At 34.5% G+C, this 26,316-nt stretch overlaps 1 protein-coding gene across 4 annotated transcripts in view; it reads right to left on the bottom strand.

Annotated features, from left to right (window-relative positions):
* The window catches only part of DPYD (dihydropyrimidine dehydrogenase), an 843,687-nt gene that overhangs the window by 502,057 nt on the left and 315,314 nt on the right, over window positions 1-26,316 (bottom strand). For all 4 annotated transcript variants that reach the window (NM_001132697.1, XM_054527610.2, XM_054527649.2 and 1 more), the window contains 2 exon segments: window positions 9,614-9,783; window positions 11,462-11,569. In NM_001132697.1, coding sequence (NP_001126169.1) covers window positions 9,614-9,783; window positions 11,462-11,569 — 278 coding nt within the window.

Genomic DNA, 26,316 nt, shown 5'->3' with positions numbered 1-26,316 from the left:
CCTGGTATGGTATTACAGGCTTCATTCACATATAGAATGTTTTCCTTTTAAGTTTTTTAAAGTTGAAGAATCTTGAACATAAAGAAACATTTCTCCAAATGAGAGTTGTACTACACATTGGATAAATATAGTCGTCCCTTAACTGAGTCCTTACTAATTTTATTGTGTCACTATTGTGCTGCAAAACCCAGATATGAAATGTAAGGAATAATTTAGAGGCTTAAAATGCCTTGACACAACTATCATTAAATACATCTCTTTAACAAGTAAAGGGTTGATTTTTTGTTGTTGTTGTTGTTGTTTGCTTTAGATGGAGCCTGTCTCTGTCACCCAGGCTGGAGTGCAGGGGCGCGATCTCCACTCACTGCAAGCTCTGCCTCCTGGGTTCACGCCATTCTCCTGTCTCAGCCTCCCAAGTAGCTGGGACTACAGGAGCCCGCCACCACAACCGGCTAATTTTTTTGTATTTTTAGTAGAGACGGGGTTTCACTGTGTTAGCTAGGATGGTCTCGAGCTCCTGACCTCGTGATCCGCCCACTCCGGCTTCCCAAAGTGCTGGGATTACAGGCGTGAACCACCGCGCCCGGCCAAAAAGAGCATTTTTAAACACTATTCATTTACTATTGATGACATTTTCTTAAACCTAACACCTATTTTCTTCATCTTAGGTTTTGATGGATTCAAGCCTTCCTGGCAGCTGTTGGAGTATCTCACAAAACTACGTTCTGTGTAACTTGGTGCCTTTGTAGTTTCTCCTTTAATCTTAAAATGCCTCCATGTACAAATTCTTTACAAATTAGGATCATCTGTTTTCTGCCACTGCTAATACTCTCGGATTCTAGTAATTTTTATTAATTTTTGCTTTTTTATGTATTACTTGCTCGTATTTCTTTTTTTTTTTTTTAGTTCTCAACTATCTTTTAAGAGACTGAAAACGGGATAATATACTTTTTTCAGTCTACTTTTAATGTTAGATTGACATAAAAATGTGACGCAATAATTTTTTTAACAGTTTAAAATAAAATGTGTACTTATTCCAGTCTATCATTGTTGGACATTTGGGTTGGTTCCAAGTCTTTGCTATTGTGAATAGTGCCGCAGTAAACATATGTGTGCATGTGTCTTTATAGCAGCATGATTTATAATCCTTTGGGTATATACCCAGTAATGGGATGGCTGGGTCAAATGGTATTTCTAGTTCTAGATCCCTGAGGAATCGCCACACCGACTTTCCACAATGGTTGAACTAGTTTACACTCCCACCAACAGTGTAGAAGTGTTCCTATTTCTCCACATCCTCTCCAGCACCTGTTGTTTCCTGACTTTTTAATGATCACCATTCTAACTGGTGTGAGATGGTATCTCATTGTGATTTTGATTTGCATTTCTCTGATGGCCAGGGATGGTGAGCATTTTTTCATGTGTTTTTTGGCTGCATAAATGTCTTCTTTTGAGAAGTGTCTGTTCATATCCTTTGCCCACTTTTTGACGGGGTCGTTTTTTTCTTGTAAATTTGTTTGAGTTCATTGTAGATTCTGGATATTAGCCCTTTGTCAGATGAGTAGGTTGCAAAAATTTTCTCCCATTCTGTAGGTTGCCTATTCACTCTGATGGTGGTTTCTTTTGCTGTGCAGAAGCTCTTTAGTTTAATTAGATCCCATTTGTCAATTTTGGCTTTTGTTGCCATTGTTTTTAGTGTTTTAGACATGAAGTCCTCGCCCATGCCTATGTCCTGAATGGTATTTCCTAGGTTTTCTTCTAGGGTTTTTATGGTTTTAGGTCTAACATGTAAGTCTTTAATCCATGTTGAATTAATTTTTGTGGCACATATACACCATGGAATACTATGCAGCCATAAAAAGTGATGAGTTCATTTCCTTTGTAGGGACATGGATGAAGCTGGAAACCATCATTCTCAGCAAACTATCGCAAGGACAAAAAACTAAACACAGCATGTTCTCACTCATAGGTGGGAATTGAACAATGAGAACACATGGACACAGGAAGGGGAACATCACACACTGGGGACTTTTGTGGGGTGGGGGGAGGGGGGAAGGATAGCATTAGGTCATATACCTAATGCTAAATGATGAGTTAATGGGTGCAGCACACCAACATGGCACATGTATACATATGTAACAAACCTGCACGTTGTGCACATGTACCCTAAAACTTAAAGTATAATAATAATAATAATAAAGAAATAAAATAAAATAAAATGTGTACTTATTTAAAAGCTATCAGAAATAATTTTGAGTTATATGTATATATGTAAAATTATATATTTTGAAAATTTCATATTAACTTAAATTCTTCCTATGAAGTTTTCAATGCCTTTAATATATTGGTTAATTCAACATGCCTCACTGGTCTACCACCTTGAATCAAGGACTGCACTATATGCTGAGTCACATACCAAGTTGAATTCATCAATCCAATAAAGAAGCTTGTATTTCAGTTTATGGAATAAGTATAAAGTAATAAGTACCCTACGTAATAAATTCTATTAACAGCAGGAAGCATAAAAAGCCCACAGAAAAGAGAAATTAAATTGACAGGGAACTAAGGAAGCCTTCAAGAGAAAATGACATTTGGAGCAGACCTTGAAGGATGAGTTCATGTGTAGTAGTTAGGGGCTCCCCTGGTACTAAGATATTAAGTACACCTCTAAGACTTTATGATGACAGGGGGATGACACATTCCAAGGATCTGTATATGTTTATCTTTTTGAAAGTTGTGAAAATTCAGTATAGTATGAAAAGGTAGAATGGAATTTTAGAATTTAGAATTTTAGAAAAAAATTTAAAATTTTTTTTAAAAATCACTTTTAAAAGAATGATAATTCTTTGTTTTTATGTTAATTCATGTGTATTTTTCATTTATGTCTTTCGAATAGCATATACATTGACTAATGTGTGTTTAATAGATTATTATACAAAATACTTTTTAATATTTTCATTTTATAGGACAAGAAAAGATATTGAAAAACGGAGGTGAATATTTTTAAATGAAGAGGGGCTTCTAATGTTCACCTAAAAATGAATGAAGTAGAGCATACAGATCTCTTCCCACTTTCAACTATTGCCAGGCAGTGGCCAAAGGGAAGTTCAACTCCTTTGTGACTTCTGACTGCAAGAAAGAGCCATAAAAGGTATTTCAATGCATCTTCCCACATTCACAGAACAATTATGTCTTCCCCTCTTTCCAAAGAGCTGAGATAGAAGTACAATGTTTGATCCATGTCCATCTGAAAGGATGATGAAGTTCAGGTTGTGTGAGGACACTAAAAAGTTCAGCAAGTTGGCAAAGTGGTCCAAGGTTACAGGAAGAATTATGTCATTTACATTGAACGGGTGCAGCAGAAAAAGACTGGGCTAATAGGACAACTATTCATGTGGACATTGCCCCAGCAAGGTGGTTATTAGGCTGGAAGTGAAAAAAACCCACAAAAGATCCTTGAATGGAAAGCCAAATCTCACCAAGTGGGAAAGGAAAAGGACAAACATAAGATAGAAACGACAGGGATGGTGCAGGAATAAAGTAATCTTATATACAACTTTCATTACAAACTACTAAAATGAAAAAAAATTAATAGAGTAATAACAATTTGTTGTTATTAAATAAGGCCTGACAGTGACATACCAGGTAAAAAATGTTCACTTTTAATGAATCTGTGGGCTTATCTGTGAATATATATATATATATATATATATAGAAGATTAGTAAAGATTTTTTAAAAGCATGTAATTTTCAGCTCCTCAGATATTCCTGGTCAACATAATGCAACAACCTCCTTCAGAATTTTGAAAATAGTTATGCTTTTAAAATATGTAATCTTAAATGGGCACAAGCTTTTGTTGGCTCCTGGCCTATTTGCAGTCTTCTTTTTTTTCCACTCACCATCTGAATTATCACATGTACTGTAGAATTCTGACAATTTCACCTGTCAGTCTCTTTATACTCATGTCTTGAATATTGTAGATTTTACCTCACCAATTGGCTGGGGATACATTAATTGCAATTTGTTTTAAGTGTAATATTTATACATATTGCTAAAATTTTCAGTATAGAGTTGTCACTCTGTGAAGAAATAGAACCTTCCTGTCCAGATTCCACATCATTCATATATATTTCTCTGAATGTTAAAAATATAAAATGAGGAATGGAAAAAACTTTAAGAAGCATATAATTACAACACTAATTTTATAGATAGGCATACTCAGACTAGAATGTAAATCAAGAACCAAGTGCTCCAACTGTAATTCCTTTTTGACTATTCCATTCTACCTTTTCATACTATACTGAAGTTTCACAACTTTCCAAAAGATAAATATATACAGATCCTTGGAATGTGTCATCCCCCTGTCATCATAAAGTCTTAAAGGTGTACTTTAATATCTTAGTACCAGGGGAGCCCCTAACTACTACTAATTAGCTTTTTGTGCCTAGAGAAGATTTTGTGTGAGTGTTTGTTTTCAGCTACCTTCAGATAGCAAATCATGTCAACATGTCTCTGATTACTTTCCATGAAGAACACCAACTCAAATGACGTGCAGGTGCCAAATGTTAAAGAACTGCTGTAAGCATCACCCTTAGTAAATAAAATTAAATTTGTCAGCTTATGGGGGCTATTTTCTAAAAATGGTCCCAGGTTCATATTTGTTGTAATTAAATTAAAACTAGAAAGCATCAGTTACCTGTAGAAAATACATGTTTAGACCACATGCGGTGGCTCACACCGGTAATCCCGGCACTTTGGGAGGCCGAGGAGGGCAGATCACGAGGTCAGGAGATGAAGACCATCCTGGCTAACATGGTGAAACCCCGTTTTGAACTAAAAAATACAAAAAATTAGACGGGCATGGTGGTGGGCACCTGTAGTCCCAGCTACTCAGGAGGCTGAGGCAGGAGAATGGCGTGAACCTGGGAGGCGGAGCTTGCAGTGAGTCGAGATCACGCCACTGCACTCCAGCCTGGGCCTGGGCAACAGAGCAAGACTCCATCTCCAAAAAAAAAAAAAAAAAAAAAATGCATGTTTAGCCACAAGAAATTGATGACAAAACTATCCATAGAAGTAGCTTTAACATGGTCCTTTGACATTAAAAATATCTGAGAAGAGGCCTATACGTCATGCCACAAAGATGATCTATTATGGGGTATGCTGTGTGGTGATGGAAAAATCAGTTAAAAGGCACATTCTTTTAAATGTTGTGCTATTTCAAAGTTGTAGTACCAGATGAAGAAAAATTTGACAAACAGACTGAACAATCTGGTATTGTTATTTTTCTAATTAAAATAATAAAGCAGCATTAATTATCAAAACAGTTAACCCTCTCAATAGCTAAAATATGTAAAAACTCACATACGAAAGTTAAATCAGTTACCATTTTGACAAACAAATAAAGGAAAGCTAAGGCGTCCCAGGGGTAGCATGCAGGCCCCGTAAAAATGTAGCAGAATTAAAGATCAATCATATTTTGCTGCTATTGGAAAATTGAATATGTGAACAACAGATATTTGAAATATACTTTGTGTGTGAGATTGTGCTATTAAAAGTAATTTTGAAACCATCCTCTTCTCAGTAATAATTAATAAGAACTAAAAAGTCCTTCTCTAACCTTATCCTTTAAATTTATCAACTCTAGCAGGTCTGTTGAGTTCTGACCTTCATGCCTCCTTTTAGGGATTCCCAACTGCCTAAAGCGTCCTTGCAGTTCTATCTGATCTGTCAACAGCTTTTAATACCAGCATTTTGGGGGATTCTGTTATCCTGTGAAATTTAATCTCACCTATTTAAGCTTGCAGAAAGTACTGGAGGGAATTATTAACAGATTTTCCCTCATCTTCTTAGAGGATAGTGCCGAGTGATTGGCTGGTTTCCCTAAGGACCCATGGCTGAGAAGCGCTAGTTTGTCAGTAGCATCCTATTTAGCATGTGTGTGAGGCCACAAGGGAGCTGGAAAGACACTTGGAATCAGAATTATATCAATATGCTGATGATGCCTGCATATCTTCATTTAATCAAACCTATATCCTTTAGTATTAATGCTTTCTTAGCCAAGATGGAAAGTACCTCCACACAGCACACTGTTTGTGACTCTAATTAGACAGCTGGAAAGCATGTTGATGATACATCAGAGTAGTGGACCGGCAACCTCAGCATCACAAGGAAACTTGTTAAAAATGCAAATTCTCAGACCCACCCTAGACTTACTGCATCAGCAACTCTAGGGACAGGGCCCAGCAATCTGTGTTTAACAAGCCCTCTAGGTGACTTAATGCACCCTAAAGTTTGAAAACCTCTACATTAGAGAAATGGGATGTGTTTGTCACTACAGAGTCTATTGGATGATGTCTCCTACTTTTGTGGATTAAAACATTCCTGAATCTAATCATATAGTTCTTGGTTACTAACCACATAATATACATGGTCTCAAACAATTCCGTGTGTATGGTTAAGCTTTGTGCCCCCGCTCAACTCTCATTTTGAATTGTAATCCCCATAATCCCCACCTGTAAAGGGAGAATCATGGGGGTGGTTCCCCCATGCTGTTCTCATGATGGTGCGTGAGTTCTCACAGATCTGATGATTGTATAAGTGGCTCTGATCTTTTTGCTCAGCACTTCTCCTTCCTGCCACCTTGTGAAGAAGGTGCCTTGTTTTCCACCCTGATCGTAAGTTTCCTGAGGCCTCCCCAGTCACGCTGAACTGTGAGTCAGTTAAACCTCTTGCCTTTATAAATTACCCAGTCTCGGGCAGTTCTTCATAGCAGTATGAAAATGGACTAATACACCATGTTAAATGTAACTGGCTTCTGTCATAATTCATATTTGTCAATAAAGGATAAGAAAACTTTATATTGTTCTCTATTTCCCTCACTCAAAGAATGAGAATTAGACTGCACCATCAGACATATACATGCTGACATGCCTAATGGTGAGGCATTTTACTGACAAACCATGTTATTTCCAAATTACACCCAAGAGTCCATGACCATTAAATAACACACATATTTGACAACATCTCTAAATGTCCCTGTTCCTCAATCTTCACTGGCTCTAAAGAAACCAAATGTGGCTGAAGTTTTTACTAGGGGAGACAGCGTAGGAGAAAGAAGACAATTACCCAAGAAATTAGGGCCAATATTAAATTCTTCATATTGGCTAAAAATTATGTCCTAGACCTAACCTTTCAAAATCTGTATCTTAAAGTAGATACATGATATTGGACCTGTACTCTCCTGACTTTCCAGTTTCATTAGTGTTAGCACTGCAATATTTTGGCTCCTCTTTTGATGTATACAAAACCAAGCAGTGGCCATAAAGGATTAACACTGAAACTTCCATGAATGCCAAAAGTTCCCAATCCTTACATGGTATTACCCCGGGTAATCAATCCTGAAAATTCTGCATAATCTAATCATATATTACTTATTATTCCATCTCTCCGAGAAATTTTGCCTAAAATTATGAGATGAACCTTCAAAGGCCTACTGTTATAACATTTATCTAACTTGGAAGGTATTAGCCCCTGTAATGCTAGAAAGCCTTTGGTGCTGATACCCTCCAGTAAACATTCATTCCACAATTATTTGTTGAATCTTTTATAGGTAGCACCCAACGTGCTAAACAGGCAGAAGATAAAAGTGACCCAGAGAGATGATCATGGCCCTTTCTCTCGTGAAGCTCAAGGTCAATTAGTTTTAATATCATATAAAAATTTGGTTAATTGTGAGCTAATAATAAAATAATTCAAACATTCAAACATTTGTTCTTCTAGTTTTAATTAAGACCAGACCCATTTGAGTTCTACTAAGCTCTACTGCAGGCAGGTTACCTATCATCTCAAGGATCTGTTGCTTCTCAACACTTTGGTAATCAAGGTTCAGGCAGCTGAGCTCTGGCCTTCCAAGGTGCTATGCCTCTACTCTGATCCTGTACTTCTTGTAATCTACTCACATTAACCAATAGCTCACTCTTTTACTTAGCCCCTGACTAGCCTCTCTGCTTCTGATGCCACTCCACTATAGTCAATTCTCAGCAGAGAAGCCATTCTAAAATTTAAATCAGAGCTTGGCACTTCTCTGTTCAAAGCAGCCCAGTGATTTTTCTCTTTCAACGAGAGTAAAAGCTAAAGGTCTTATGAATGCCTACAATACATAATCTGGTCGGCCACATTCTGTCCTCTCTTACTCTATTCTGATGATACTGGTGTTTTTTCTATTCCACAAATAGTCTTATTTTTCTATTCCACAAATAGTCTTATTACCTAAGACTGCATTCCAGGAAAAAAAAAAAACAACCTATGATCATAAAACTATCTTGGATTTTATTAAAAAGTCTAAAAAGGGTAGATTGGATGGAGAAAAGTCCAGATAATAAACGTGGAATTTGAAACTCAGCCATGAACCAATGGTGACCCTGATATTTTGGTAAGATTAATTTGTAATGTGGGTAATCTACATATGACAAATTACCTATTGACTACAGCTATAATTCTTGCCTAGTATAGAGACTGCAAACATATTCAGGCATTCCGAAGCAAGTCAAGTTCATAATACTGATTTGATTAAAATGAGTAATTTATCTTTCTATAAATACATTTGGTTCTTGTTCTCAGAACTAATATTCTTTATAAGGTATTATATTTCTCTAATAGCATTAAAATTTGAGAAGTGTGTAGTACATGTAAATAGCTGATACCTCACCCAAGACTACTCACCAGTCACTGGTAAGAATGAAATGATTTTAAACATGTTATTATTATTATTTTTTTTTTTGAGATGGAGTCTCTCTCTGTCACCCAGGCTGGAGTGCAGTGGCACGATCTCGGCTCACTGCAAGCTCCACCTCCCAAGTTCACACCATTCTCCTGCCTCAGCCTCCTGAGTAGCTGGGACTACAGGTGCCCACCACCACGCCCAGCTAATTTTTTTGTATTTTTAGTAGAGACGGGGTTTCACCATGTTAGCCAGGATGGTCTCGATCTCTTGATCTTGTGAGCCACTGGCCTTGGCCTCCCAAAGTGCTGGGTTTACAGGCATGAGCCACCGCGCACGGCCAAACATGTTATTTTTAGTGTGCTAACTAACTACTAATTTTGAGTACTGCTTATATTAGAGCACTTTAAAAATATATATGACACCCTTTTCTATTTGCTTCACAAATAATGAACTGACTGAAAGTATGACCAAGGTATATACATCTTAGAATGCAGTTTGTAAATTGGCTTACGGAAAATTCCGAATGTGTCTTATTACCACATTTTTCTAATATGCATACATTTTGTGAAGAGTACCTACTATTCAGGATATGGAAGACTTAGCACTTTCCAGTGTTACTGGTTAAATAGAATACATTTCAAGCATATTAACACTAACAAGAAGCACTTGAGTACTGACAAAGATTAAATTTCTCATTTTACCCAAATCATTATTACAAATTTTCTTTTACTTGGAATGTCTGAATTAGAAAAGAAACAATTATGTGTAGCCCTGAAATTTTTAAACTTGAATTTGACAATTTCAACATTCTAGCGATTTAAACATTAACGGTTTCATCTCCTAAAATCTGTTGGAGTACAACTCCATATTTTCTGATGGTTCCATTTTACCTCCTCAGGGACAGCTCTTATATTAACAAAGCCTTTTCTGAAGACGATGAACACACGACGAGCTCCACAACGTAGAGCGGATGTTGCACAGTCAAAGGCAGTGTCTCCAGCTCCAAGTACAATCACGACTCCCCGTATCGATGGCAATGGAGAGTGACAGGCGCACATTCCTGAATGATGAAAGGAAAACCCCATTTTCAAGTAGAGAAACCATTTCTGCATGACAGCTCAAAAGATACTTGTACTCAAAGCAGTGTAAAATTGCATCTTGCAGTTTTCCAGGATGAAGTGTCACTATCAAATTATTCTGCTTCATTGAAAGACAGTTTTATTCCCATTTTAAAAATATGCTCATATATGTAATTTCATAGTCAGTATCTTTAGTTTCCTTTTTCTTCTAGGATTCCTACAACACATTTTGAGAAGTTTAGGTCATAACAGACTGGAATCAATCAATTAAAACTCTCTTCGTCAAAATTGTGATATCTATCTTTAACTTAGCATAATTTTCTTTTTGCTAGAAGAAAAAAGTGATCCTTATGATCTGTGTTAACGGTTTGCAATATTTCATTATAATACTTTTTTATATATTACCTTATATAATTTCTAACACATACCTCTGTTATATATTTTGTTAACTTTGAATATTAACGTGCTGAATAAGTGTCCTTTATGTAACTGAAGAATTTCTGAGAACTATTTTCTTGAAATAGTTCAAATAAACTTCTCTCCCTTTCACTGCTTTCCTCTGGTTTTGTTTGTGAAATTGGGCAGTAAAAGAAATATGACTTTCTAAGCATCCATTTCTCAAGGTCATCTCTGTTAAGATTTGCTGTCCATATGAAGATCCTTGCAAAAAAAGTAAAATGCAAGTATTCTTTTTGTGTTAGGTAGCACTGTATAATCAGATTAAATAAAACTGTTCATAAGATAAATTACTATAATTTTTAAAATTGTACCAAGAATAGAATAAACCTATAATTTCAATAAGTGTAATAATTTTGCTTGGACGATTTTGTATTTGGGACACTCCGTAATTGCAAATATAAGCTAGGTGCACTATGATCTTCCTCAGAAAGGGTTTCAGACGTACAAATATCCAGTTCTACTGAGAGGAAGAAGGTGGAGAGGGTATGCATCTTTAGCTGTAAACTTCTGAAGAATAATTTAATATAGAAAGTTTCTTACTGTTTTAAGTTCTGGGAGAAGCATAAAAGTTTGTATCATTTCTACATGTAATCAGTGTAGGAATAGCTGTGGCTCAGACCTCTTTAAAAATATACATTTGAAGGATTTAGATTATCTGGTTTTGGATAAAATATTACAATTTTTCCCAAAGACAATGACTCTGGTCAGGCCAAAGCAAGGTACAACCTTCATTCAGGTGGTTCTTCTTGGGGTGTATAAAGTGATACAGTGTCTATCAAAGTATTTTATTTTAACTTCATAAAATTACTGTTTAAGACAAGACAATCAATCTTTCTGCCTGTGTAGATACAAATCATGTAAGATATGTGATGATTCATGCCGTTTCTTTGAAAAACATCTTCCAATGTTTGTTAAGGACTTGCTTACCTTGAAGCAATTTTTCATGATGTAGTTTAAACATATATATATTACAGAGAAAATTCCTTATGATGATACTTTATTGGAAGAATGAACAAACAGACAATTCTGGAAAACTGTTATACCCGGCCTTTTTTTTTTTTAAACTTTACATTGGGTCTTAGGCAAGGTTGGGTGTGAGGTCTGAACAACGTGCTGTTGAGCTTGATTTTGATATTAATTTATAATATCAAATATAAAATAGCATACTCACTATTAAGCATAAAAGACAATATGTTATACCTGCTTTACTGCCTTTGGCTACAAGTGGCAAAAAGTCTTTGGATGTGTAAAACCCCTGGTCCTGCGTCAGGCCTTGGAAGATGGCATCTTTATTGGGTTCTGGCAAACCTAATTAATCAAATTTATAAAATATCATTAGCAGGAGGAGGGGCTTTTCCTACTAGATATTAAAACAAAAAAGAAAACTTTAATCTTTGAAATAATGTCATTCTTAGAGGAAAACATCTGTAAGCAAATCAATATAAAATGTACATAATACAGTCTAACAGATATCAGAGTATATCATGTATATCTTTAATATATAACCAAGTACACATCGTAAATCACACATTAATGTATACCTATAAATATATGGAAACATATCATGTATATACACACATAAACATACATAACATTACAGGGAAAATCAGGTTATATTCTTTCCTCATGTCATAAATAAGTCAGTTTCAGCTATATTAAAGTACTAAATATAAAAATACGTTAAAAATGGGTACATATTTATCTAATTCCTGAATAAGTGAAATCATTTCTTTTTTAATGAAGGGAAAAGATTAAAGGAAAAAACAATGTATTTTGCCACAATAATTCAACCACTGCTAAATTTCAAAAATATAAATGAATTAAAATGAAAATTGTTTAACCAAGAAAATGTTTTAATAATTAAATGTCTTTACTGTATAAATTCTCAAAATCAGTAAGGAACACATTAGCTTTTCAATGGAAACATAAAGAATAATAAAAATTGGGAGAAGAAAAAATATAAATCACCTATAAGCACTAAAAATATTAACTCCATTAAGTCATTAAACTGCAAATTAAAAGAATAAAATTGTAACTTCTCTATAGAAAGAAAAATATTTAAGAAAATTAAACTATGCAGCAAGGGTAGACATGGAACTTGTCATACTCTTTTGGTGGAAATATATATTGGTGTTCAATATCTAGAAAATAGTTTTAAATCTATCTTAAGAAAATACTGACACATGCAAATAAAGGTTTAATGCGCAAAAATTATTAATACAGAAGGAGGAAAATAAGATGAGAGAGTGCCAGACTGTCAGGTGAATGAAGAAATTAGTTTTACCATATAAAAGAAAAAGACACAGAATGAATATTCGAGAAATATGGTGTAAGATTGTAATCAAAATACAGTCTTAAACCTGCAGGATTCAAAACTCTGTATGGTATAATTCAAATTTTGTAAAAAAATGTATTAATATAAACCATGTAATCTAAACAGAGATCATTTAGGGTGGTGGTATTAAGGATATTCCAATTTTTATTATTTCCTTATTTTCCAAATTTTCTACATTGTGCATATATCAACTATAAAATAGTAAATTCTTACTAAAACTTTGAAAGGAAAATGAGTAGCAGACTAAATTTTTTCCAAAGTGTAAATGAAGCAAATCTTACAGCAGTCATCCCATCCAAGGCAAGTAGAGAAATAATTCATCTCAATTCCATAAATGCAGGGGAAAACATGTAGTTTTATTTTATTACTAAGACTCATTCTACCAATGGGTCATTCTAGAGAGGCAGGAGTTTATTTTACAATGAAATGAAGGACAATGGACATTTGCTGGTAGATACAGAGTAATAAGCATAGCCCAAGGATGACTTTTGTCATATGAGATAAGGTGGATGCCATATCTGATCTGAAAGCTGAAGGTTTCTGTGGGTTCCCTGTAATCAGCAATAAACCACCATCGTCTCTTCAGATTAAACCAAACATTTTTCTTCCCCATCCAGCACCTCCTGAATCTCCTTTTCCATAACATTTGCTCATAAATGATTTTAAAAGACCTTTTGCTTTCAAAATGATTTCCATTATGTAGTAGCATAATTAGGGGAGCCACCTCACCTGCCTTTGCCTCAGCTTCTCTGTAAAGGAAATGGGGATAAGACTGTTTCTCCCTTTTATAACATAAAAAGGTATATTAGTAACAGAAACGATTATATAAATGGGTGGCTGTTTATGTGATTCTTTTAGAAAACCTGGGGTGGAGGGATGGGGTTGGTAAAAATAGCTGAATATGTTCTTGAAGGCTCTTTAATGACAAAATGATTCCTTCTGAAACCTGTTAAAAGAAGACTGAAGTTAGGTCTACATTTGACTATTCAAACCAACATATACATATGCTACATATAATTAGCTTTTCTTTGCAGGTTATTTAGCCACACCCCAGGTCACACATAGGGCCTCAAGGTCCATGGAGCCCTTCTCCTCTACCTGGGTGACAGGTCATCCCTTCTGGCCAGGGACAGTGCATCTGAAGGTCTCCATGTGGATACTTTGATAGTCTATGCTAATCACAGTGCTGTGGGATGATCAGAAGCAGGGATTTTGTCACTAGACAGACTTTGGTATGAGTCCTTCCTCTCTCATTTACCAGTTCTGTGACATTGTATAAGTTCCTGTGAATCCTGTGAAGGTTAGGTTTAGGTATCAACTTGGCTAGGCTATAACACCCGTTAGTCAATCAAACACTAAGGTAGGTGTTGCTGGGAAAGCCTTTTGTTGATGTGAGTAATATCTACAACCACTTGACTTTAAGGAGATTGCCTCAATAATGTGGGTGGGCCCTATCCAATCAATTAATCAAAAGGCCTTAAGAACAAAATTGTGGTTTCCCTGAGGAAGGAGAAATTCTCTCTTAAGTCTGCACAATCAGCTCCTACTTGGGAGTTCCAGTCTGCCGTCTTGCCCTAAGGAGTTGGACTTACCAGCTCCCACAATTAAATAGCCCAATTCCCTAAAATAAGTCATCTCTATCCACCCATCTGTCCATCCTACTAATTATGTTTTTCTGGAGAACGCTGAAATTGAGTTTCTTAATCTGATCTGATTTTCCACTACTTCATTTCTAAAAACAGAGATAATAATTATACTTCTCTCATGGATGTGAGATTTTTTTAAAATGTTAAAAAATATTATAAAATAATAAAAATATTTAAAATATATATATTTATGGATAAACCATATATATAATTGAGAGCTGGCACATCATGAATACTCATTAAACATTAGCTATTAATATTAAGATAGGTTTATTCTGTAATTTATCAATTATTTCATACTTCATATTGCATGGCAAAGAAAGAATAAAAGCTTAAATAAAGTATTAAACCTTAGCAAATGTAAATAAAGTTCTACAAAGAAAGAAAAATGAGGCAACCTTAAGTGAAACATGAAAGAAAATGAAACTTGCAAATAGTCATCTATCAAAGGAAGACTTCTCTGAGAGTAGGTGGCATATTAATAAATAAGGTATGTGTCTATACCAGGATGATTTCAAAATGACACTGAAATGACTTTTTAATTCACCTTTCAGTGTGAAAAAGAGAGTTTATGAATAAAGATGAATTGACAAAGGTTTGACAAACAAAACAGTTCAGCGTAGTAGATATGTATAGTCTTTGTCTTTCAAGGAGGCCAGATAGTTTGTTTCTTTAGAATAGTTATTGAAGTTTTTGGTGCTTTAGCATGCATTTTTACAATGGAACACCTCCTTAAGAATTATTTTTAAATAGTGATTTTCATGTTCTCTGAAAAAGAACGGAGGGAGGGAGGGAGGCAGGGAGGGAGGGAGGAAGGAAGGAAGGAAGGAAGGAAGGAAGGAAGGAAGGATCCTGCTTATGTTACAGAAAATTTAAATTAACTTTTATTGACTACAGACACTACTCTAAATGCCTGGCCCCCAGGTGATTATTATATAACTCATTTTAATTCCCAAAACAATTGTATGAGACAACTGATGTTATTATCCACATTTTAAATATGAGGAAATTGAGGCATATAGGGATTAAGTAACTCGCTGAAGGATCACAGGACTTGTAAGCAGCAGTGCCAATTTCTAACGTGGACACTGGTTGTAGAGTCTATGTTATGAGTTCAAAATGTCTGCCTTTTTCATGTGTAAGGTTATAACTAGGCCAGGTTATAATGTGAAGCTACATAACCAGTCCTATCTAAAGTAATCATTCAACATGTATGTATTAAGTTTCTCTACAAGGCTGCAGATATGCATACCTCACAGGATGTGTCTGCAGCCAGGTTCCAATCTAGTGACAGAGAAAGGACTGGCTGCTTCTCTTGTTGGCATTTTTGTTTTGTGATTATTTTCTCCAGTACAATTCCTTTCTGAAATGTTTGCCTTCTTAAGTGAATTCCTCCTGCGTGTATCCTGGTTATTTTTCACTATTTGATATTCTTTGAAATGTGTATGCTTGCTTTGTTGCCAAAGCACCTCCCTCTGGAAGAACTACAGAATAAATAACAGCAGTATATATAGTAAATTCTTTCCTTGTGCTCACATAAAGTTATGCACAACTTCAGTTAACATGAACAAGATATTAGATGTTCTGTAACATATTAAAATCTAGGAAGTAATAAAAGAAAAAAAGCTTTTAAGGCTTTGCTTTCATAGCTATGGTAGGGCATGTTTAAGAATTACTCAGATTCTATAATGTTTGCTTGTGTTACTTCACCAAGCCACTTGTTTAGTGTTAACTGAATGATGCAAGCATTTGTGTGATGCTTCTTGTTCTTGAAAGGATTCACCTGAATGACAGCTAAGCCATCATGAGAAAGACAGTCATCTTTGGAGATAGACTCACAAATCCCAGGCGTGAAGAAGATAGCACAGACCACCGAGAAACTACCTCAGGTCCCTGGCCAAAGGCTGTGGCTCACAGAAATGGGTGATGCTGGCCAGTCACAGTGGCTCACGCCTGTAATCCCAGCACTTTGGGAGGCCAAGGTGGGTGGACCACTTGAGGTCAGGAATTTGAGATCAGCCTGACCAACATGACGAAAACCCGTCTCTACAAAAAAAAAAAAAAAAAAAAAAATCAGCCGGGCATGGTGGCTCATGCCTGTAATCCCAGCTATTCCAGAGGCTGAGGCACAAGAATCGCTGCACCTGGGAGGCAGAGGTTGCAGTAAGCTGAGACCGCACCACTGCACTCCAGCCTGGGTGACAGAGTGAGACTCTTGTCTCAAAAAAAACAAAAACTAAAACTAAAACAAATGGACAATGCTCTAGTATACTGAACTCTATAGGAACACCAATCCTTATTATTTCACACAGGTGCTTTTTCAATAAGACTTCGGTAGACAAATAAAACAACACTGATTATGTCACTACTCTCAAGTTTTCTGGATGAGATCAGCAAAATGTAGCTGATGGCAAATACCGTAAGTTTTTCACCTTCCAAAGTACTTTTGTACGTGAGATCTCACATGTTATGTTACTCAGTCCTTATTTTCTAATGCTGGCTTGGGAAATGGTGCTGCATTAGGGACAGTATTAAAATATACAGATTAAACATGTATTTATGGAATAAACCAGGCTAACTTCCTCCTCTGTCTTAGTAAAAGAAAAATCCATGTAACAACTTTTGTCTTTATTTTTGTTTATTAAATCTTATAAAATATCTTAAGGCCGACTGACCTATTTGTACAATTATTTGTAAACAGTATACTAGATAGGACTGAAAACTCTGAAGTCAGACTTCCTGCACTAAAATTCTAGTTCTAGCACTTACTAGCTATTATGACCTTGGCCAAATAAATTACACTTTCTGGGCAACAGCAGCCTCATCATAGGACTGTTGGGAGAATTAACATGAAAAACAGGTATATAAAGCTCTTTGCATAGATGTGAAATAAATGTTTCCTTTACTTTTCATTTGCTTCCTTAAAGACTTTGTTTGATTTAATGAAAAGATATGTTTGAGTAGATATAAGTTTAATGATCATCTAATCCATGATATACACAGTTAATATGATTACACATTTAAGTGGTCAGTATTGGATAGGTAGTATCACAGTCCACGAAACTTAGCATCTTTGGCTAAAATGAAAGGATGTAGCCACATAAGAGTAGTATTCTAACTTCATTCATTCTATAGACTACAGTGAACTCCAGTTACATGTGCATCAAAACAAGGAAAGTATTAATAGCAAGATAAAGCCCACTCCTATTCAAAGTGTCATTCAAATTGGAGCATTAAGAACAAAATCATGTCTCAGACAGCATTGACCTAGGGTCTAAAGAACTGGGTTCTAATCTCATTATTTCCATTTTCTAACTGTAATTGAATAAAATTGCTTAATCCTGTGGCTTTCAAACTCCTTGATTTTAGAATGCAGACAACCCTGCTTACTATACAGGGTTCTTCTGAAAATTAGGTAGAAAAGTGCACATAAAGCACGCTGGTAAATCTAAAATAACATTAAAATGCAAGTCATTATTACTGTCTTGGGTAAAATATAAAAAGTATGGGGGAAAAAGGCTTACATGATAAAGAGATTCATAATAAACACTTTCAAATAAAAAAGATATTGCAATTAATCATAAGCCATTTGGGTGGCTGTATACAGGATGTGTAAAAGTAGGTAGAAAATCATAAATATATGCATCTATGTATATATATGTTTATATATGTATTAGAGAAGATAAGCTATTCCTGATTCAAGCCCAAACAGTTGAGATTACAATATGGAAGTAAAATATTCCTTTCAAGTGTCCAACTAAGCATGTCGCAATTCCACAATGGATTATAAAGTGTTTCATCTGTCACTTAAAGATCACTCAAAGGATTTATGTCTTACTTCTAAGGGACAATAGTGCCATATGGGTTATCATTCTAGGATCTATATATTGATGAGAAAGAGAATAGATCAATGATGGCCTATTGTGGTTCTTTTCTCAATAACACTCCCCATTTTCTTCCTGATGTGCTGCTGTAAATGCGTTTAGTACTGAGTGTTCAGACTGAATTCAGAAAAAAATGGAGTGATTCAATATAACACATATGAAATTAGATCACCATGCATCACAATAATATTCATTTCATTGATTTTTGAAATCCCCATTAAACATCTGTTTCATATAACTGCTGTCTATACTCTTTCTCTAAATGTGACCACACACATTAATTGTGTGTATCACACAATTGGTTAGAGAATAACAAGAAGATTTTTAAAAATGTTATGAATGGAGACACCATTTAAATAATATTTTTTCCCATTACACAAGATTTTTTTTTGTACAGCAGCACATCACAATAAGTCCAGAACCAAGTAGATTACTGAGTATTATATAATTTTGAAAATCTGATACATGCTGAATTTCTCTATGCATTTAATGTGTAAAACAGTACAATTTTAAAAAGCACTAGAAAAAAGAATAAAATAACCAAAGAATTTTTATGAAGTTATAAAGTATTTCGATTGGCTTCTATACTTCATGTAGAAAACACACAAATTCTATCATGCCAATGTAATTACTTCATGTAACTTCATGTTAGAACTTAGTATCAGATTTCAATTTAGAATATCTACAGGTGAGAAAGGATGTGAACATATTCTTTATAACAAAGCAATGAATGTATTAAGAAGTACAAGTACACATATGAAATGAATGAATTTGAGTGGCTGAAATTCTTATAGAGGATTTTTTTATCTGTAATAAATGTCCAGTGATTTAATACAAACATAATGAGAATATGGGTTCACCATGCACTTTTGGTCTCATACTTTTTACTTCCTTTATACATTTGGAAAAAATACATAGATTTTATTTTGTTTAACAAAATTATGGCTTTCTTTACAGACATGGATAAAATATCCTTGAGTATATTGTACTTTCATAACAGATCATGTCTATATTATGATCTGTTGCATCTTTTCTTCTATCTATAGTACATTATGACACAATGAGAACAACAAACCCTTTGGACAAAAAAAAGAAGTACTTTTTTCTTCATTATTATTTTATAATATTGCAATTTGCTTATAATTAGTAGAAGTTATTGTAATAATTGAAATTATACTTTAATATAAGCATTTGGTTTAGTTAAAACATTTCCAGAAAAGATGTTAATGTAATTTCATATTTCAGCCATAAAATTATCCTCATTACTCTGCTTTATGGTATTATTCATTAGAGTATACTTTGTCTCTTGAGCCTTTTCTCTTCTCCTTTTCTTTATTTCCCTCCCTTCTATTTTCTCTGTTTCTTTTTCTCATTTGGCTTTTGCTATAAAACAATTTCCTTAAATTTTAATCCCCACATTGTGAAGTAAGGGTAAGCAAAAATCTCAAACAATACGCCTCAGGCAAAGATTTTTTTTCTTAATGATTGGAGTTCTTAGATAGTGTTAGGAAATTACCGTTTAGGACTGTGTAAGTATACTATATCCCAAAGTGAAGAAATCATTAATAATAAAATACTAAAAAGGAACAGTTATATTACAAAATAAATCTTCCAGGCTTACAAAGAAAACAAATTTGCAACAGCCACCTGCTGTGGAGATGAGGCAGTAATCTCAACAGCAGGAAATAAAAGGGAAGAGAGGAGAAAAATACAAAAGCACAGACATTAAAAAAGTAATTAAAACACTTATCTCCATCGACATACATAACGGAGAAAACCCTCAACCAACCACCTAAAAACATACTCTATTGAACTGCACAGTAGGAGACAGCATTAAAGCTGCCACCATAAACACACATTCCGTAGAAGGAAGAAGACCCCTTTAAAAATGTAATCTCAAAAGTATTACTAATGTGTTAATCACCAGTAAATGTACCTCACATTCATTGTATTGTATTAGTTACTTTCTGGAAGGCGTTTTTAAAAATTGTACTTTTACATTTTTTACTCAAGTAAATTCTTAAACACAGGCACTGATAACCCCTTTATCAGTAATTGTTGTAGCAAATCATACAATCATATTGTGAGACTGAAATATTCTGTATTTGAAAAACTTTACGTAATAATTGTTAACATACCATGCATTTTGATAATGGCATTTAAACAGTTTCCTTTGAAGTAAACTAGCCTTTGCTATAGTACTGGAATAAAATGAGGTGAAACACAATGTATGAGTTAGGGTCATGGATTAAAATGGAAATGAAAGCTAAGAATCGTTCTGAATTACTCATGTATGCTCTGGCCTTCAGAGCTCTGCAAAGTGAAACAATACAAGACTGAGGAAGCAAGTGGCAGGCTTTAAAATAAAGAACATGTAGCAAATGCGCTTGTGACTCTCTTAGCTGCTGGAACTTGTTTTCTACATCTATGTGATTTTCTCCGGGCATATATGTGAAATGATGGAGAGCTGCTCAGTTCAGAAGGATATGATCTCTCTAATGAGCTCTTGGCCCTGTTACTTATATAGCTATAAATCCAAGCATAAATAATTAAACTTTAAGCCTCAGTTTCCTCATCTTTAAAATGAGAAGCTATAAAACCGTATTTCCTTACAGAACTGTTATGTGGACAAGTAAGCATAAAATAGCTCTGTCATACTGAAATAACTTAATTTTATAGGTAGAAAATGTAATTCACAAACATAGAAATTTGTCATGATACCATATAATTATTTTATCTTGTGATAATATTCACCGATCAGTGTTATTTCATTTTAATTCTGCATCTTCCTCTTTAAATGATAAACTTCTGTGCAAATTTATTTTATTTTACTCTAAATCATTACTGTAATTTTATAAGTTTTCCAAAAAATTACTGTTCTCAATAGATTTTTACAAGAAATATGTTAGATATTAGAAAATATTAAATTATTTTCATGCATAAATATACTTGGAATCTATTTAGTATTATTGTCATGTTGCTGAGACTTAAAATCACAGTACTTTTCTAGGAATTCAGAAAATTCCACAAGAAAATCACTTTCTAAAGGGCATTCTTGATGGATGCGCTTGGTCAACAATTCCAGAAACACATTTGACCTTTTTGCACCTCAGTTTCTTCATCCATAAAATAGGTAAATCATCTAGAAATGGAGTTCTGGGCCTTGTCTGTGTTTTTTAGAGACTCCAAGACTATATTAAAACAGAGTACCTTTTATAAGCATGCATTTTATTGTGTACAGAGGGCTCACACTTTTCATGACATTCTTCTAGGATCCTGCGGCTCAAAAATAATTAAAGAATCACATTTCCCCACTCTAATATTAAATCAATTACACTATACCATATCCAAATGTCTTTTCAAGTGTACAGACTATGGTTGAAAATGCCAAATGCACTGCAATTTTCCACATCTAACAATCACTACATATCTCTTCATAAAATAAAGAATACCTGTTTATAAAAGAATTTGTAAGAATATTGGGTCCAGTGTAAGGGGAAGCAATCGTTTTTAACATCAGACATCCTTATGTTCATATCGATATGTGATATTGTTTGACTGTATCCCCACCCAAATCTCATCTTGAATTGTAATCTCTGTAATCCCCATAATTCTCATGTGTTGTGGGAGGGACCTGGTGGGAGGTAACTGAATCATGGGGGTGATTTCCCCCATGCTGTTCTCATGATAGTGAGTGAGTTCTCATGACATCTGATGGTTTTATAAGCATCTGTGATGTCCCCTGCTGGCACTCACTCCGTCCTGCTACCTTGTGAGTAAGATGCTTGCTTCTCCTTTGCCTTCTGCCATACTGTAAGTTTCCTGAGGCCTCCCCAGCAATGTGGAACTGTGAGTCAATTAAACCTCTATCCTTTATAAATTATCCAGTCTTGGGTATTTCTTCATAGCAGTGTGAGAACCAACTAATATACTACTTCACTATAAATACTAGCTGTTTAACCTTGCATAATCACAGTTATTTAAATTTTAAGTCTCAGTCTCCTTAACTATAAAACCTGCTTTGCTGGGATATTAAATGAGATCATATATCTCAATAATATGATAATTGCTTAGCATACTGACTGGCATATGGAAAATGTTAATAGATGAACTGATCTTGATGTACTTAAAACTTAAAAAACCTATTATTTTCATATGCATACCTCTCTTGATATTTTTTCTTCCTTGATATTTAACACAATTATTATATAAAGCACCATAACAACAACTTTAACAACAATGAAAACTATGGACACTTTAAAACATTTAGCTCCAATTGAAATTTCCTTGAGTACTGGTGATTAAGCACACAAAACTTGGCAGTTTCAATGTATAATCATTATATATCTAGTTCTGAAATTTTTGTTACATAAAATTATTTTAAAATAGCCTATCATATTCAACTTTTGGATTTGGAAACCAGCTTGATTTTTTAAGAATCATGAGTACAATCAGTTGGAAATACAAATCCCAGGTATTTAATTTATTTAACCACTGATTCATTAATATTTACTGAATGCCTACTATGTGCTAAACACCATATTAGGTGATGAGGATACATAGATGAGTACCTACTATGTGCTGAACACCATATTAGGTGCTGGGAATATATAGATAAATAGCTTCTGGGGTAGTAGGAAGAAGGACATGTAATAAAAAAATTTAGAATAGAGCAAGACACCTACTATGAGAGAAGGATGCATAGGTTACAACAGGAGCAGTTACAAAGATACTTCACCTGGACCGCAGACAACATTCTAAAGCTGAGTCTTAAAAGATTAATGTTTCCAGTCATAGAAAAAGGGGGAGTATAAGCTTCATATACAAGGGCATGGTGGGGTATGAGTTCAATCTGACAAGAACTGGGGTATGATGAGGGGAGTAGATAGGAGGAGACAGGAAGAAGCAAAATGCGAAATTTGACAAATAGGCAGGGTCCAAACTATGAGGGGTCATTCAAGTCACACCAGGATGTTTGGATTTTACACTGAGGAAACATTTTAGGAAATGATATAATCAGCTTTGTATATTAGCAAGGACAAATTGGTAGTAGTATATAGAAATAATTTGCAGAAAATAAGAATGGAAGAAGGTGGATATAACGGAATACTGCATAAATCCAGATAAGAAAGGAAAACTTCTCTTCTTCTTCTTAATCAGGATTACTCATAACCTCCACTAACATGGCATTGCAGGGGGTATCCACAGCTTAGTATAAACACAGCTTACCCTCCTGGGTCAACAATTTCACTCAAAGATAAGTAATTTAAATTATAGTGTTCATATTAAGACAAATGTAGAGAGACTGAGAAATGAAATGCAAATTTTGAATGAAATTTTAATACTTCAAAGAAATTCTATATATGGCATTCAAAACTGTGCCTCCAGATTCCCTAGAGGTATGCTTTCATTCACTTCTCCTATTACAGTAACTTAAATGGGAAAAAATAGCACTTATACTAAGATACTGACAGTGGGGATGCAGAAGAATAAAAATATAATCTCAATATATTTAGGCATTAACTTCATAGGATTTGGTTCCTCGTGGTTATAAATGGCAAGGTCAAAGCTGAGTCTCAGCTTTCTGTTGTATCTCAATAGCCTATACATCCTTCTCTCATAGCACATGTCTTGCTCCATTCTAAATTTTTTTATTACATGTCCTTCCTACTACACTGTGATTCAATATAGTGGAAGAGGGGCAGATTCTAAGGGAAAAGTGTTGTTCCTTTTTGGACATATTTAATAGAGTATGGAACAAATGTCTGAAGCTCAGGAGGGAAATCCAGTCCAGATAAACAGATTTGAAAATTATTAGCAAAAAAATGGTGCTGGGAGTCAGAGATGCTAATGAGCATTAATCCAGGGAGAGTGTATACAGTAATCAGAAGAGAAGGCCATGAGGTGAGCACAAGATAACACACACACCTTAAGGAAGGAAAGAGAAAAGGAAGCTAAAGTAGATATTGAAGAAGGATCAATCAGTTAGGAGGAGGGGTAGGAAAAAGCGGTATGCTGGAAGTCAAAAAAAGAGAGGTATCAGCTCAAACTTTCTTGTTATCACAGAAGAAAAACAGATGCAAAAATTTAAAACATTATACAGTGTATAACACTATGTACACTGTAAAGCACAAACAGTGTTCAAAAGAACACTTGATTTTAGGAGTCATCTTTCTTGATTTTTCAGTACACTACAAGGCCACTAGCCTACAATTAATTTTAGAAATAATATAAACAAAAAAGATTTCTTGAAAGAGGATATTAAACAGAACAAAAGCAACAAAACACAAATACATATATTGTAACTATTAGAATCTATTTAAATGAGCCAACTCAGAAGAAGAAAGGGGAAAACTCTATAATAGCCACATGGGGAAGTATTCTAGTGGTAATGTCGGACAAAGTATGAAAAGAATGAATTGGCCAGAGGGAGAATACCTCATATGAATTCCCAGGAATCAGTATAATGGAGAATATATTCGCACTGGAGTGCTGTTTCAAGAAGTAAAAATTAAGTCAGTAATGGCAACTCCACATCAATTACATTCTGAGTAAATAATATAAAAGGGACATAATTTGTATAATATTTGTTTGATTAAAAACCACATTTAGAAAATCTTCTCTTACAATCTTAAATAAACACATCAAAACTAAAGCCCTGAACAATGGAGGTGTTGTTTTTCTACTAGTGGGTTTGGAAATCCCACAGAAGGGTACATTCACGTCTGGTTCACCCTACCACAGATTTTCTGACCTCTGAAACGAAAACCAAATAAAGACTCCTAGACAGTAGAAATATATGGGTAAGGTAGCGACACCTAGGTTTGCACTCGGTTTCCCTACCTACTAGCTTTGTGATGTATGGCAAATTAGCTTACTTCCCTGTGCCTTAGTTTCCTCACTTGTGAAATGAAATGTTTAGTGCTTCCTCACCTGACCTGTTTTAAGTGCTCTTGAATTATGAAGCATGTAGACAGATATGAGAAATTTAATAATAATGAAAATTATTTTCATTTTAATTGGAGCACATTAAAATGTACATTAACATGCATTTAATATAAATTTAATAATACACATATAAATGCATATTGTGCAATTGGCAAACAGTCATGTTTTCATTTATCCCACTAGTAGGTAAAGAATCTATAGTAACAGTTCATGGTGGATTAATTAGGGAGATCAAATAGAAATTCTCAGTTGCTGTTTAGAAACTATTTAAGTTCACTGTAAACTATATAATATATACCAATTCACGAATTATACTAACATCTGAACCACTCTAATGATAGTATAGAGAGCATACATTTTGACAGAATCAATAAAAATCTCACAGTTTTATAGTCAATGTAAAATAATAAATTACATTCCAAATGCCTTTGGTTTAATAAACTGAGCAGTCTGCTTTGATACTTTCTTTTCAGTTTCTGAATAGGTAATTTCTATGATGACATATGGTTTTAGGGCCATTTTTAATCATTTGTAAATACGTTTATATTTTTTAAAGAACGCATATTCTAATGCTAAGTTATGTGATTCACCCTCTTAGACCATGCTGTATAAAGGGCCACTACCGGCAATGAAGTCCAGTCCAATCAGTTTATATTCCAGCCACAATCTAGACTCTTTTGAAACCCTACCTTGCTGTTTTGTCAATGTATTCTACAGAAGATAAAGAAAAAGAGAGAGAATCTAGTTCAGATGGTCTTTCACCACTGTCTTAAATATAGGCTCAACATTATACAAGCTCAGTAATAATAAATATTTTAAAACTTTGCATTTGTAAAGTGATAAATTACTTAAAAATATTTCTTATATACTTGAGTCCCACAAAAACACTATGGACTAGGTAACCTTATGCTCATTTACAGATGACAAACTGAGGTTCAAGGCAGTAAAAAAAAGCTTTCTATAATCTCACAGACAAGTGGCAAAGACAGATTTAAAATAGCGAAAACTGTTAAATACATTGTTTCTTCCATCATTTCATAAAATATACTTTAGGGCAGCATTTAATCTTTATTGTTAGAAAAAAAAGGAGGTTTAACCTAGTCTGAAAATTTGGCATACAATGCTTTGCGGTGCTTGAATGTTAATATAGCTATTTTATTCATAAGAAAAAATATGCTTTAAAGATTAGTAGGTAATTACTTACCTATCATCCCACCTACACTACATTTTGGAATGATTTTA

The sequence above is a fragment of the Pongo abelii genome, chromosome 1, assembly GCF_028885655.2.
Source record: "Pongo abelii isolate AG06213 chromosome 1, NHGRI_mPonAbe1-v2.0_pri, whole genome shotgun sequence".
NCBI lineage: Eukaryota > Metazoa > Chordata > Mammalia > Primates > Hominidae > Pongo > Pongo abelii.
Note: the sequence above shows the minus strand (reverse complement) of the source record. Positions and strands in the feature narration are given on the sequence as shown.